The sequence below is a fragment of the Stegostoma tigrinum genome, chromosome 21 (genome assembly GCF_030684315.1).
Source record: "Stegostoma tigrinum isolate sSteTig4 chromosome 21, sSteTig4.hap1, whole genome shotgun sequence".
Lineage (NCBI taxonomy): Eukaryota > Metazoa > Chordata > Chondrichthyes > Orectolobiformes > Stegostomatidae > Stegostoma > Stegostoma tigrinum.
In genome coordinates, this window is record NC_081374.1 from 34,502,305 (window position 1) to 34,516,291 (window position 13,987).

The window sequence follows — 13,987 nt, forward strand, 5'->3', positions numbered from 1 at the left end:
GGCAATAGAGTTCCATTCTCACCTTGTCCAAGTGCTGTTGCATATACCTCTGCAGTGGGTAGCTAGTTTTAAATTGAGCAGCTCGAAGCTGACTTCTGCAACTGAATTTACTGGGTTACTGTTAGAAATTAACTATTCAATTATCATATAGGGACACGCTTAATAAGCTTGAAATAGATAAAGGGATAGTTTAGTGCTGTGCATTTATTTTATTGGAAATGGCAACACAGCCAGTGAAATGAATACTTCTGGCAAGTGTAACGATATATAGCCACAAAAGGCACTTAAATCAAGCTACCATATTTCAAAGCTACGCTAGCATTTCCACTTGACCTTGCTCAATTAGGATGTTCACTGAGGTATATAAATTCAATAGCGTGTACAAGTGGACTAGAGTTGTTGAAAAAAATACATTATAGGTGAACAGTTTACCTGAAATTAGTGCATCAGAAGGGTTGTCCCTGACAATAAACAATGGATTCATGGTCATCATTAGACTCTGAATTCCAGAATTTTTTTTTATTAAATGCAATTTTCACAATCTGCTATGGCAGGATTTGAACCTGAGTCCCCAGAACATTACATGGGTTTCTGGATTGAACAGTCTAGCAATAACAAAGCCATCACTCTACTAATGTTCAAGGGGATGTGTATTAAATTCTTATTTATTTACAATAACGCATATTGATGAATAATTAGTGTTGCCACTTAAAATCTCTTAAATATAGCAAAGACTTCACTGGAGGGTAATGCATTAGGTGGGTATCTAACAACCCAATTTATATGTTGACAAAAGATGAAAATCGTCTATTAAATCCAGCAAGTCAAAAATGAAAAGTAACATAATTTGTCATTTACAATTACTGTCAGAATTTTGGATTTTTAACTAAACCAGCATGGATTTAACAGACTAAGTTCAAAAGCAAACCGGTGCTTATTCATCAGATTGCATGATTGTTTCTTCAGTATTTTTCAAACATAATGATGACTGAAAATGACAATTGGTATGGTGCTAAAATATCTTATCTGAAGTTTCATTTTCAAAACAAAGGAATGCTTTGAAACTTCTCATTTTCTTTAAAGCATAAACAATGATGGAATTGTCAAATCCACAAGTATTTCTTAAACAGAAATAAAAGGGAAATGGACTATTGTAGCCAGTTCTCTTACAAAATTCACTTTGATTTCTCTACGAGAATAAGATAAATTGTCAGCCCATGTATTTATTTATTTATTCTGTATCAAAGTTCAAATGGAGTCTGGGAAATAGATCTTAGTTCTGTTATTTGAAATGTTTCTTATGGAATGTCTGAATACCACAGTGTTTCTGGAGCAACTGTTCATGGATTCTTCAGTCTCTTTTTCATCACAGAATTGGATATCTCCAGAATTACACCAAGTCTTCGGATGGTGTTTTCATGGAATTTTAATTGACTGCGCAAGACAAAATTTGGTACGTTGGGAAGTTAACTGTCACATCTTTATTTGGATAATGCAACTAATCAAGTCAAAACTATTAATCAATTGCAATAGCATGTAGTCAAAATGAGTGACTCTTACAACAACCAAATCATCATATAGTATTATCAATTATGTATAACAATATTTAAAAGGGATTTGGGCTGTACACTAAGAGGTTTATCAAATCAGAGAGGGATCTAATTTCACGCTGCTGCAAGTTATGGTTTCTGAACAAGAGAGAATTTTACTGCTTATGCACACAGAGCACAGATGGAATTCACACGATGTCATTGCATTACACATCTTTTGTTTTAAAAGATCTAATCATCAGTAATTATAACAGAACCTGAAATTTGTTTTTAATTGTGGGAAGTAAAATATGGTTAATTAACCTGAAGTCACAGGCACTGGAATGGAAATAAGAGGCTTTACTATGTCCTAATTTGAGAAGGTTTGGAACAATAGGTGATCAAATTGTTCATTTAAACGCCCATCCTCATAGGTTTCAATAGCTCATCTTCATTTAAATGGGATCTGATAAAAGGCAGACAGTTAATTGTTGTTAGCAATGATATGGATAGATTTGATTGCTATTTTCTTTACATTTCTGAATGATAAATAAATTTTTTACTTAGCTCTAAAATTGCATTTACCAAATATGGTGCAAAGGCGATGTTGAATGTCGACTCAGCCTAGCTTGGGAACATGAGACCTGATTAAAAGCACATCTGCCATATTCGACTTCTTTGTTATGAATAATGTCAGTAATCTAGTTGCTAATTACATGCACAGATTCTCTTTCCTTTGCAATGGGGTCTCCCAGTTATGCAAAGCCATAAGGCCTAATGGCATAGAAACAAAAGTAGGCCATTCAGCCCATTGAGTCTGCTCTGCCATTCAGCGAGATCACAGCTAACAATCCTCAATTCCACTTTCCTGTCTTTTCCCCATAATCCTTAATTCCATCTCTGATGATACATCTGTCCGTCTCAATGGTGAATCTATTTAATAATCCAGCCTTGATAACCTTCTGAGTTAAATAATTCTATAGAGTTCTTGCTTAAAAGGTCAGAAATGTTTTTGCCTTCCAAGTAGTGACATCTTTAAAGGTTTTCTTTTGATTGCTGGAGCAAACATTTCTACAGTGAGCATTCTCCCCATCTGTTTGTTTAAACTTTTGGGGTACAGAGAGAATCAGAAGAAAGAAGGTATGTCAATAAGACTTGCCTCAATCTGAAGTGACCTGTCAACATTTACCATTTCTTGGGCATCTCTCTTTATGAAACAAGACTTACCTACTATCTGTAATCTCTGCGAGGAACTAACTTTCCCAGCCTTGGCATATTGCTGAAGCAATGATAAAATTGCGCATCTGCTAAAATAAATCCTCCACAGCAGAAGAGTTTCTTTCAAGCTACTGCATGTTATGCTTGCGATAACTAATGCACGGTACATCAACTGAAAACGAAAAATGCTGGAGATCACAGTGGGTCAGGCAGCATCCAAGGAGGGCTAGCTAGCTAACATTTTGTGCGAAACTTCAAGTCAGTTCTGATGAAAAGTCATCTAGACTCAAAACTTTCGATGAGGGAAAAATGTCCTTGGTAGCACGGTAGCATCATAGCAAGTTGTGAAACTGAATTACATCATTTATGGGTTAGTATCAAAACATGATCATAAAGCTACCAAACTCCTAAAATCCTGTTGAATGATCACCACATGCCTCCAGGTGATTACAGAAATTGACTTTGATGTGTATATCATTGCTAAAAGTAAATCCAATTCCATACCCTGAAATGGGATTACAACCAGTGTCTGTTGCTTATTAATTGCTGGAATGGTGAGAAAAATGGAAAGACAGAGTTATGATGCAATGTTGTACAAGGGACATGGAAAGTAAGTGAAAGAAATAAAAAGATTAAGGGCAATACTGGAGTCATGATTGAGAACATGTGTCAATGTGCAATGCATTCAAACTAAAACTTGGGAACCAGAAGAATTGTTGGCTCCAACAAAATATGACATCATGAATTTCTCCTTAAATTGGTTTAGCTGGAAGAGTTGAAGAATGTCATTGGAAGTTTTCCTCCCATACTATTAACAAGCCTCATCAAATGGTTTATGGTAAAAAAAATTGCAACATACTCAATCTAGCCACCACTATCTCTGAATCAATGACTCTATCTTACAAATGTAACCCAAAACAAATGTAGGATGGTATGTGCTGTGATCTATTTTAGCTACGTTGTTATCTGTTCTGCAAGACACAGATTCTTTCCAGCAGCATGTCAAGTTAGAGATTTGTGATAGAAGTATTTGTAACTCGCAAAGCTTCAAATAACAGAAAAGGCTTTTGATATACTCCCAGAGTCTTCTTTTTAAGAAGATGCACAGTTATTTCATTAACATTGAAAGTGAGATACTGGAGAACATTTTCTTGTTTGTTGAAGCTTGTTTGAGTTTTCAAACACTTTGTGCTGGCTTTCTCAACACTTTTAATGGAAATCAGAAAAATTATACCCTTAAGCATCCAAAGCTCTGCTGCCCATGCGTTAATTCATACCAAGATCTGCTCACTTATCCTTGTGCACAGTGACTTATACTGGCTTCCGATCAAATGACAATTTTGATTTTAAAATTTTCGTATTGATTTTCAAATCCAACTTTCACCCTTCTCTCTATCTGCAAATTTCTTCAAATCTCATTAACCTCCAAGATATCTGCATAACATTACATTTGGCCTCCTGTACAACCCAATTTTAATGACATCACCTTTAAGGATATTGATGCTAGCATCATCAATTTCCCTATTCTAAATTCCTGTAACATCTTCCCTACAGTTCTGTTTTTCTGGCTGTCACTGACCTTTAACAAACATTAAAAAAAACTTTTGACCAAATTGTTGGCCACTTCACTTAATGGAACTGGATATCATCCTTTACATAGAGCAAAGCTAGACTTCATGAGCATTTGAGTTCATTTCAAAAATGACATATTGATAGCTGGTTCTGTGCACAAAACTGTACACCACCAAAACTGACCCACCACCACAATCCCAAGAATAATTAATTCTCACTGGGAGTTTCCAAAAGCTAAACCTATTTGTGGTGGGACGTCAGTTTAGTTCAGTCAGCTGAATGGTTAGTTTGTAAAGCAGTGTGATGCCAACAGTGTAGGCTCAATTCCCAAAACTATCTAAGGTTACTATGTAGGACTCTCCGCCCCTCACCTGAGGTCTGGTGGTCCTCAGGTTAAATCACTACAGTTATTTCTGTCTAATGGGAGAGTAGCCCTATGGTAACACAACAACTGATTTATGGGCATTTGAAGAACATCCAAAAGTTAAGCTGGATCTTTGGGCAAAGGGGCTCCAAACTGAATATTTTATAAGTGATTGTACAACAATCAATAAGAATGACATGACTACTATCACAAATATTAGCTTTATATTCCAGATTTATTAATGTTTAAATTCTACCAGCTGCCATTGAGGGATTTGAACTCATGCCCTCTGATGAGTAGCTTGCACCTTTGGATTGTAGTTGAATGATATTACCTTCATACCATTGCTTCCCATCAATGTGCAAACTGTTGATTTGTTATGTTTAAGTGTGTACAAGTGATAGACATTAACTAGGGATTCACGAGTGCCCCTAAAGTCAGAGTGAAACTGTGGTAGCTGTGTTAGGAGGTACATGCATGTAATGCCTATAGAAGTGTGTAAAGATTTTGTCACACTTCTGTCCTAAACTAACCGGTTTTATGGAGCATTATTATACTCCAATATTGCAAGAAAATATATATATTTGAGAAGTGAATTTCAATAATTTAAAATTGGTTTACTCAAGTGATGAAACGCTCCAATAACTAAAATGTTTGTTCTTTATAACAATCCTATTTTCAGTTATTTTAATCAAAATTCACCCTGTTACCACATAAAATAACATGAAGGAGTACTTTTTAAAGCATTTCGTGAACACATTTAAGTTATTGAACTGCTGCAAGGCAGATTTTGCATTCAGCAATATGCAAATAGTTTGAATGGAAACCCAAAGGATTAAAAAAATCACTTTTCAAACCACATGCAACATTGGATGTAATTTAACACTAGTAATGGCACTTGTGTGCAAAGCAAAAAATTTACTCCATCATATTTCCTTACTATTAGAAGGTAGTTGCATCGTATTGAAAACTTTGAGTAAAACCTACCCCTACTGTCATATTTCAACTTTTTGTATCCTAGACTGTTTCAATATTTCTTCAATCTTTTAATTTAATCACCATACTTAAACTTGTCAACAGGAAGTATGTAATTAACAAAGATACTAAGAATCCATGGGCTGCAATCACTGTGTAGTCTCTGGGAATGCACTGACTGTGCCATCAATTATGATTTCACTTGCCCTAAGCTACTACCTGTTGCCTGGATGGAGATGGTAGGAAGGGTAAGGAGAGTACCCAGGTTGTCCTCACAAAGCCAACGAGTGAAGAGAAGAGCTTGCATTTGTATAGTACTTTTTCCAAGTCAGGGTACTCAAAAGTGCTTCACACCCACTGGAATGTCTTTGAAGTGTTTGTCCTTGTTGTAATAGCAAAAATGCAGGAGCTGAGAAATGATGAAAGCTGCAGCCCAATCAAAGGTCAGCAGTTTCTAGGTCCTAGTGACTGCTGGTCAAGACCCACTCCAGGGGGATCCAATTGGAAGAAGGCACTTTATTTTTCTTCATCTCATTGGATGTAAATTTTGAAGGGAGGGCACTTAGTGGGGTCAGAGACAATGGAAGGGAGGAGGCTTTCAGAAGACACTCTTTTACTAACTATCTATGCCTGTAATTGACCCAAAACACTGCCCCCTCCCCACCACGACTATCATCTCCAACTTGGTTTGTATGTAATCAGGATACCAATCACCTTTTCTATCTACATGGGGAGGTAAGTAATCAGGGAGGTGGTGAATTGAGGCTCTTAAATGGCCATTAACTGACCACTAAAGGGCCTTAACTCCTGGTAAATGGAGATGTGTAAGTTAGGTGGATTAGCCATGGGAAATGCTGGGTTACAGAGATTGGGTAGAGGAATGGGTCTGGGTAGGATATTCTTTGGAGAGCTGGTGTGGGCTTGTTAGGCCGAATGGCCTGTACCCACACTGTAGAGATTCTATGGATTTTATGAAAGTTGCTCAAGTATATTCTTACCCAGCATCCAATTGCCAAACTCAAGAGAAAACAGCAAGATTTTCCTCCAGGGTTAATTTACCCAGTTTCTTCATCTCCTCATCCCTTCTCCCACTACCTCCAGAGACAGAAAAAATCCGTTCACAATTGTTTTGGCTTACATTGATTTCCTTTTATTTCAAAATACCCTTCAAAGTACTGAATTCTTTGTCTAAGCTTTATAATTTGAAATGCTGTTTACCATTCCTGAGATTCTTAAACATTCACTCCTGCCCTCTGGCTTTGATCAATCATTCTCACTTTATCTCAGGTTGTTTTCCCTCCAGTTTCATTCCCCCAGTAAGATTCCACCTCTGGGCACCAAATTAACAACCAGAAGGCTCAGCAGAACAGCAACTCCATGATTAGTTACTTTTATCTATGGTTTATTCATAAGATTTGTTAGCAAATTGTTCTGGTCTGACCTCCATGTGACTCCAATCCCACAACAATGTGTTTGAGACAGAGACAATGGGAACTGCAGATGCTGGAGAATCCAAGACAACAAAATGTGAGGCTGGATGAACACAGCAGGCCAAGCAGCATCTCAGGAGCACAAAAGCTGACGTTTTGGGCCTAGACCCTTCATCAGAGAGATGTGTTTGACTCTGATTGACCCTCTGGGCAATAAGTGCTTGCTGAGCCAGCAACACCCTCTTCGAAGGTAAATGAATTAAAAAATACAATTACTAGTGTCAATCGCATGCTACATTATTAGACAAAACAAAAAAAATGTTACTGGGTAAATTTAATTTTGTCAATCACAATGGGATAAATCAAAGACAGTGATAAAGAAAATTGGACTTAAAATAGATGTAAAGCAAATTATTTGGTCCATGTTTGCTTACCACTGTTACAGTTCACCCCTGTTTCATTTAAAGCTAATATTGTTTCTTAGCCACATTGAGTGGACACATACTGAGCTGAAAGGAGTGATGGTCATGGAGGAATGTAGGCAAATCTGTTACATTATCCCCAGCAATCAATTTCCATTAAGAGAGCTAGATGTGGATCAAACCAAACAGGTATAATATATTCTTAAAATTTAGAATTTGGATTTTAGGATGGAAGTAAAATAGGTTTGTGGTTTCAGTTCTGTGGAAGTTACTTTCTAAAAAAAATTGGTCAGCAAGTCATTTGGAACAGATATTTAACTACATAGTTTTGAAGAAAATGTACGATTTAATTTAAATTCTTCAAATTGGGTACATTAATTCATGAAGTTTTCGAAAGTTGAACTTCTGTGATATAGAGAGAAAACTAATCAGAAGCAGTAATTTTTTGAATTCAAAGGCATCAGGTTTTGATTCAGAATTGGGTTTCTGCTCAAAAGAGTCAGGAGTTCAGACCAGAAGAATGGTTTCATATCAGCAGAATAGTAGGTTAATTTGTGGTGTCTGCAAGCTTTGAGATAATGTGTAGAAAATTTCAATCTGTCAGAATCGCGAAGAGGGTTAGCACATTAGAATCAGAAATAGGATTCTAGATCATCAGGCCTGGAAGGAATTCATTAGCTAAGAAATTAAAGCATTGAAACAGGAGGGGCTGTTCATTGCTATTGAATATGTGTAAATTACTGGAAAGTAGTTTGAAACTTTATTTTGCTATTTATGTTAAAACTTTCAAAACTATATTATATGTTATAGTTCTGAGGAAGGGACACCGGACCCAAAACATTAACTGATTTTTTTCTTCACAGATACTGCCTGACCTGCTGAGCTTTTCTATCAACTTCTGTTTTTGTCCCTGATTTACAGCACCCACAGTTCTTTTGCGTTCTATTTTATGCGTGTATTTTTTGCGTAATGAATGTATTATTTTGTTAAACAACAATGGCAGCCTCATATGAATATGTTTCAGTCACTAAACATTATGGTAACCAACTGAAACAATAAAGTTATGATCTATCAAACCAGATTTCCCACTGGGATTTGACTTGCCCAGTGTTATCGTCAGCTAGGATCATTACATAAGTTACATGCCGTATTAGAGACCTCCGTACAATAAACAGCCACTGGACCTTTAGCAGCAAAACACAAACATTATTTTCACAAGGTGAACTCAGGAGAGGAAATTTGTCTCGGACACCAATAAAATGCTTGCATTTCCTAATCCAATTAAATTGTAAATTAGTCAAGGTTTTGACTCTTCTAGAAATCAATTCTGGCCCTTTCTTTCTGATGAATGTTTTTCTCCCAAAAAGAAGTAAAATACTGCAGATGCCGGCAATCTGACATAAAAGAGGCAATTGCAGGAGAAACTGTGTAAGCCTGGCACATTCCTTGGAGAGAGAAAAACAGAGTTAATGTTTCAAGTCCAATGACAGTTTTTTTGGAATTTGCTAATATTAATCCTTACATCTATCAAATTGAATAATCTGTAGCCAGTACTCGAGATTAAATTTTATTGCACTGTGTCATTCTAACATTTCTTTCAAGTTGTTTCCTTTCAAGGCTAAAAAGCCATTTCTTCTGCCTTCCTTCACAACTCAAACATTATTGCTAATTTTTAGCCTTGTAAGTCCCACCCTCAATGCCCTGAGTTTCTGAATGATCCTCCTGTGCCTAAAAATTAAATCTGGTCTTTTGTTGTTGTCTAAGCAGAATCGTCCCCTACTAACAATCACTAATATTCACTATTCTGGGCAATTTAGTACAATTTGGTAAATTTGCATTCATTTAATTACCAGATGAAAAATAAATCATTAAACATATATGTAGTGAGTTAATCTTCCCACACCTTCTAAATGTTCATGTGTCCCTATAATCTTAATACTACAAAGTACTGAAAGGCGATATTGCTGGGTCTCTGAAAATTATATAACTTTGTACCAATTCTCTAATGCTTTGCTCCATTTTCTGTTTTAAAATTGTTACGGATTTTGCTTTCACTGCTTTTGACAGGACATTCAGCATCAGAATAATTTCCTGCGTATATGAAATTTCTTGACCTCTTGTGTTTGGTAATTACTACAAATTAATACGCTTTACTAACTGACTTAGCAATCAATGGATTTCTTTTATGATGTGGTTTTTCAAGACCCTTATCATTTGAAACAAATAAGCATCTTCATTACAATGAAAATAGCCCAATTTATCTCATCTTGCCTCATAATTAAAAGTTTTCACCCTTACTATATCTTAATGAATCTCTTCTGTACACTCTCCATGATATTAAGGTTGATACAACATTCTGTTCACTGTTATTTAAGCTATGCCAATCCATGCTGCCAGATACCCTGCAATTTCATCTGGTTAAGGTCACAGGCACTTTTACCAACAACCTTTAAAAATTTATTCACAATATCCAAATGCTTCGTACAAAAAGTCAATTGTATAATTAATTGCATTTTCAGAAAGCGAAGTTGTCATTAGATTTGTTTTATTTATTCAAGGGTATGTGACATTGCTGGCTAGTCCAGCCTTTATTGTATATCTCTTATTGCCCTGGAGGAGGTGGTAGTGAACAGTCTTCTTCAACCGCTTCAGTCCTTGGGGTCCACATACTCGTCATTTCCATTTCTTTCGTAATATTTCCATGCATCTGCTGCCTTTGTCCTCCTCGGTGTGTGTGCGCTCATAAATTTGAAAAGCATTGTCAAAGGAGATTTTCAGAATTGCTCAAGCGAGTTGCACTTTGTAGATGCTACAGCTACTGCCACTGTCAGCGGTTAAGGGATTGCATCGTCAAGGTAGTGGATATGGTGCTAATAAAGCTGGATTCTGTGTCTAGGATGGCATTGCTGGAGCTGCACTCATCCAAGCTGGTGGGAAGCATTCCATCACATTCCTGGCTTGTGGCTTGTAAGTGGTGGAGAGGCCTTGGGGAGTCAGGAGGTGAATTACTCACCACAGACTTCACAACATCTGATCCATTCTTTCAGACAAGTGGTGTATATGGCTAGCCAACTTCCGTTTCTCATCAATAGTAAGCCCCAGGGTATTTATAACAGGGTACTCGGTGATGATGATAACTGAATGTCAAAGGGCAGTGTTTAGATTCATGCTTGTTGAGCTAGTCATTGCCTTGTACTTGCATGGTACAAATGTCATTTGCTATTGGTCAGCTCAAACCTGGATTTTTTTGGGCCTTGCTCTATTTAGACATCGACTGCTTCAGTATCTGAGGAAGGGTGACTAACGTTGTGCAGTCATGAGCAGACAATCCCACTTCTGACCTTCTAATGGAGGAAACATCATTGATGAAGCAGCTGAAGGTGTTTGCGTTTTGGAACTACATTTAGCGTTTTTTTTGTCATGAATTTTAGTCATTGGACATATCTAGGAAGCTTTCTACATTCTTGGATCAATTTTTAAATAAAATTGTTCATGAGATGTAGGCATCGATGGTTAGAAAAGCATTTATTACCCAATTGCCCAAAGGGTAGTTAAGAGTGAATTACATGGGTCTATACTCATGACTGATATGTAGGTCAGATCAGGTAAGGATGGCAGATTTTCTTCCCTAAAGGCAACGAGTCAACCAGATTTTTTTTTGACAGTCAATAATGGTTACACAATCACTAATAGGATTTTGTGGGTGTCCCATTGTTTCCTTGGGACTGGAAAGATCTGGGTCTACAGAACAGATGCAAAATCAAAGTCAAATTCTTACATTGAAAAAGTAAAACCATACAATATGAGTTGGAGGTGGGCAAACTAAGCACTTATCTGTTCAAAGTGCATTTTGATCACTATGCCTCTTTCTCCTTACCAAGGCAGAAGGGAGGCTGAGTTATTTGGGAGAGATTGGACAAACTGAAACATTTATGAAGGAATTTCTGACATCATCTTAAAGAATTATCTCAGTAAATGCAATGGAAAAGATCATCTTAGAATTTTATTTTAAAAACAATTCTAAGGTGATGAAGGGGTATTGGTTTAAACTAGTAAAAAGCAAGTTTATGATTGATGTCAGTAATTGCTTTGTTTTGCAAATAGATTTGTGGAGGTGATAACTGGATTCTGAGAGAAACGATCTTTCAGGGCTACTCTCCATGGGTATCTTAGAATGAGCTAAATGGGTTCACTGAATGTAATTGGCATGTGATTGACTGAATCATTGTATCAGTAACTCACAAAACCTTTTCTTATTTTGTTAAAACCTGAGGAATCAACTGTGTAAACTACTGCTCCCAAATAAGGAGTATGAAGTGAAACAGAATCTGTTGTAAAATTTATAGCCAGTCAGCTATGATCTGAACAGGAAAAGCAGGTTGACATTCTTATCTTGAATTTCCAGAGGTTATTGTTTTTATGCGTTTTATGTCCATATTTATGCCAATTGAGAAACCATATGTTTCAGTGGTTCCCTAGTCATTTGTTACAGGGAATAACTTTATAACTAAATCATTGCACAATGCAGTTAGTCTGATAATCCTGCAGATATTACTCCGTTCACAACTATTTAGACTAATGACATCTTCTTGCTGGAATGAATTGATAAAGGCAAAGATTAAACAGATTGTCTGGTCATACTCAGTGTTTGACTTCTATCTCGGAAAGTTGTCTAGTTGGGGTCTGAAACATAATTAGAAATCAAAGTGTCCACAAGTAAAAGCCAGGCAGTACTCTATGTAAGGGGGAATAAGCTCATAGTTATTGCAAATAACTATTAGAAGGGATATAACAGTTTTAGTATCAGTCGCATTAACATATGCTTCCAACACAAATTGAACTGACTTTTTTCAACTGACATTGCCAATTCTGGGCAGTTCTGTACGGGATGGAATCAATTGTTAGGAGGTGGAAATGGGAGGTGGGAAACAGAGATCAGAGATAATGTGTTCTCAACAGCACATACACAACTCCACAGATACACATACATCTACAAAATAAAAGATTGTTTTTTACAAAAATTCAAAAATTCCAAGGCCACAAGAAATTTTGAAACATTGCAGGCTTATGATTCCTTTTTACTCCACTGAAGAAGTAGATTTTGGAGGTTGATGAAGATGGATTCACAGTAACTTATTGCATTCAATGGTGGGTTTCTCTGGTCTTATTCTAGTCAAGGTGCATGCAATGAAAAGATAGATAGAGGCTAACCCATATTTCCATGTGTCCTGGTGGATTTTATGCAGGACTCCTTGCCATTCTGGAATGTTTCCTCAATCACTCTGTGTAATGCTCCCAAAAATGATTAAGTGTTCTCTATCAAAAACCTAGTTCCTGTCACCTCGGTTTTCCACCATCTTCACAAATGATTTCTGATGACTTGGCATTGACATACAGTGTGTGCAACTTCTATCCACAATGTGGTGATAGAATACTTTTTTTGATAGAGATTTTTTTTTCCACACCCATTCTTTGGAATTCCTGTCTGAAGCCAGGAATGTGCAAGTCCATCATAAATTAATTTCTGTAGCTATTTGGATAATGGCAGCAATTAATTCACAGGAAAGGTTTGTTGCATTTTATTGCCTTCTGAGTGAAATATCCAAATATGCAGGCTATGTCAAGGGTCTTCTGTAGTTCCATCCATATTGTCAGAAAGGAAAGAAAAGGTCACCTTAACACTCAGCCCCATATTGTTTCAAATGCAATATGAAACATCCTTCATTTTGTTTTAAGTAAAATGTCTATTTTCATTAAATTTATGGGCCCATACCACGTCAGTATAGCACTGTTTATAATGGAGTATGCCTATCTAGAGTAGATACATTGTGATTATATCCTCCTCTTTCAAATGGCTTTGCCTCCTGTTGAGGGCAGGTACAGTTCTTTACATCAAAATTTTTAAATTATGAATGTGGAAAGAGAAAATCAAAATGGGAGAAAAAGTTTCATGTCCACCCACCTGCAGAATGTTTACTATAGAATCACAGAGCTGTACAGCATGGAAACAGACCTTTCAGTCCAATTCACCCATGCCAACCAGATATCCTAAATTAATCTCCTCCCATTTGGCCCATGTCCCTCTAAACTTTTCCTGTTCATATACCCATCCAGATGCCTTTTAAGTATTGTTATTGTACCAGCCTCCACCATTTCCTCTGGCAGCTCATTCCATGCATGCACCAACCTCTGCATGAAAAAGTTTCCCCTTAGGTCCCTTCTAAATCTTTCTCCTCTCATCTTCAAACTATGCCCTCTGTTTTGGACTCCCCCAGTCCCAGAAAAGACTTTGGCCATTCATCTTATCCATGCCCCTCAAGATTTTATAAACCTCAAAAAGATCACTCCTCAGCCTTCGACCCACCAGGGAAAATAGCCCCAGCCAATTGAGCCTCTCTCTAAGGCTCAAGCCTGGCAAAATTCTTGCAAATCTTTTCTGAACCCTTTCAAGTTTCACAGCATCCTTCCATATAGCAA

The 13,987-nt window shown here is 36.9% G+C and overlaps 1 protein-coding gene across 3 annotated transcripts in view; it reads right to left on the bottom strand.

Moving 5' to 3' along the window:
* Positions 1-13,987, bottom strand: part of LOC125462942 (adenosine receptor A1-like) — an 81,035-nt gene that overhangs the window by 57,166 nt on the left and 9,882 nt on the right. Inside the window, exon 2 of one of the 3 annotated variants that reach the window (XM_059653440.1) lies at positions 1,233-1,434. The exons of the other annotated variants lie outside the window; for them this stretch is intronic. Within the exon in view, the coding sequence (XP_059509423.1) occupies positions 1,341-1,434 (94 nt within the window). The 3' untranslated portion in view covers positions 1,233-1,340. Of the gene's footprint in view, positions 1-1,232; positions 1,435-13,987 lie in introns of those variants that run through there. 3 annotated transcript variants of the gene reach the window in all.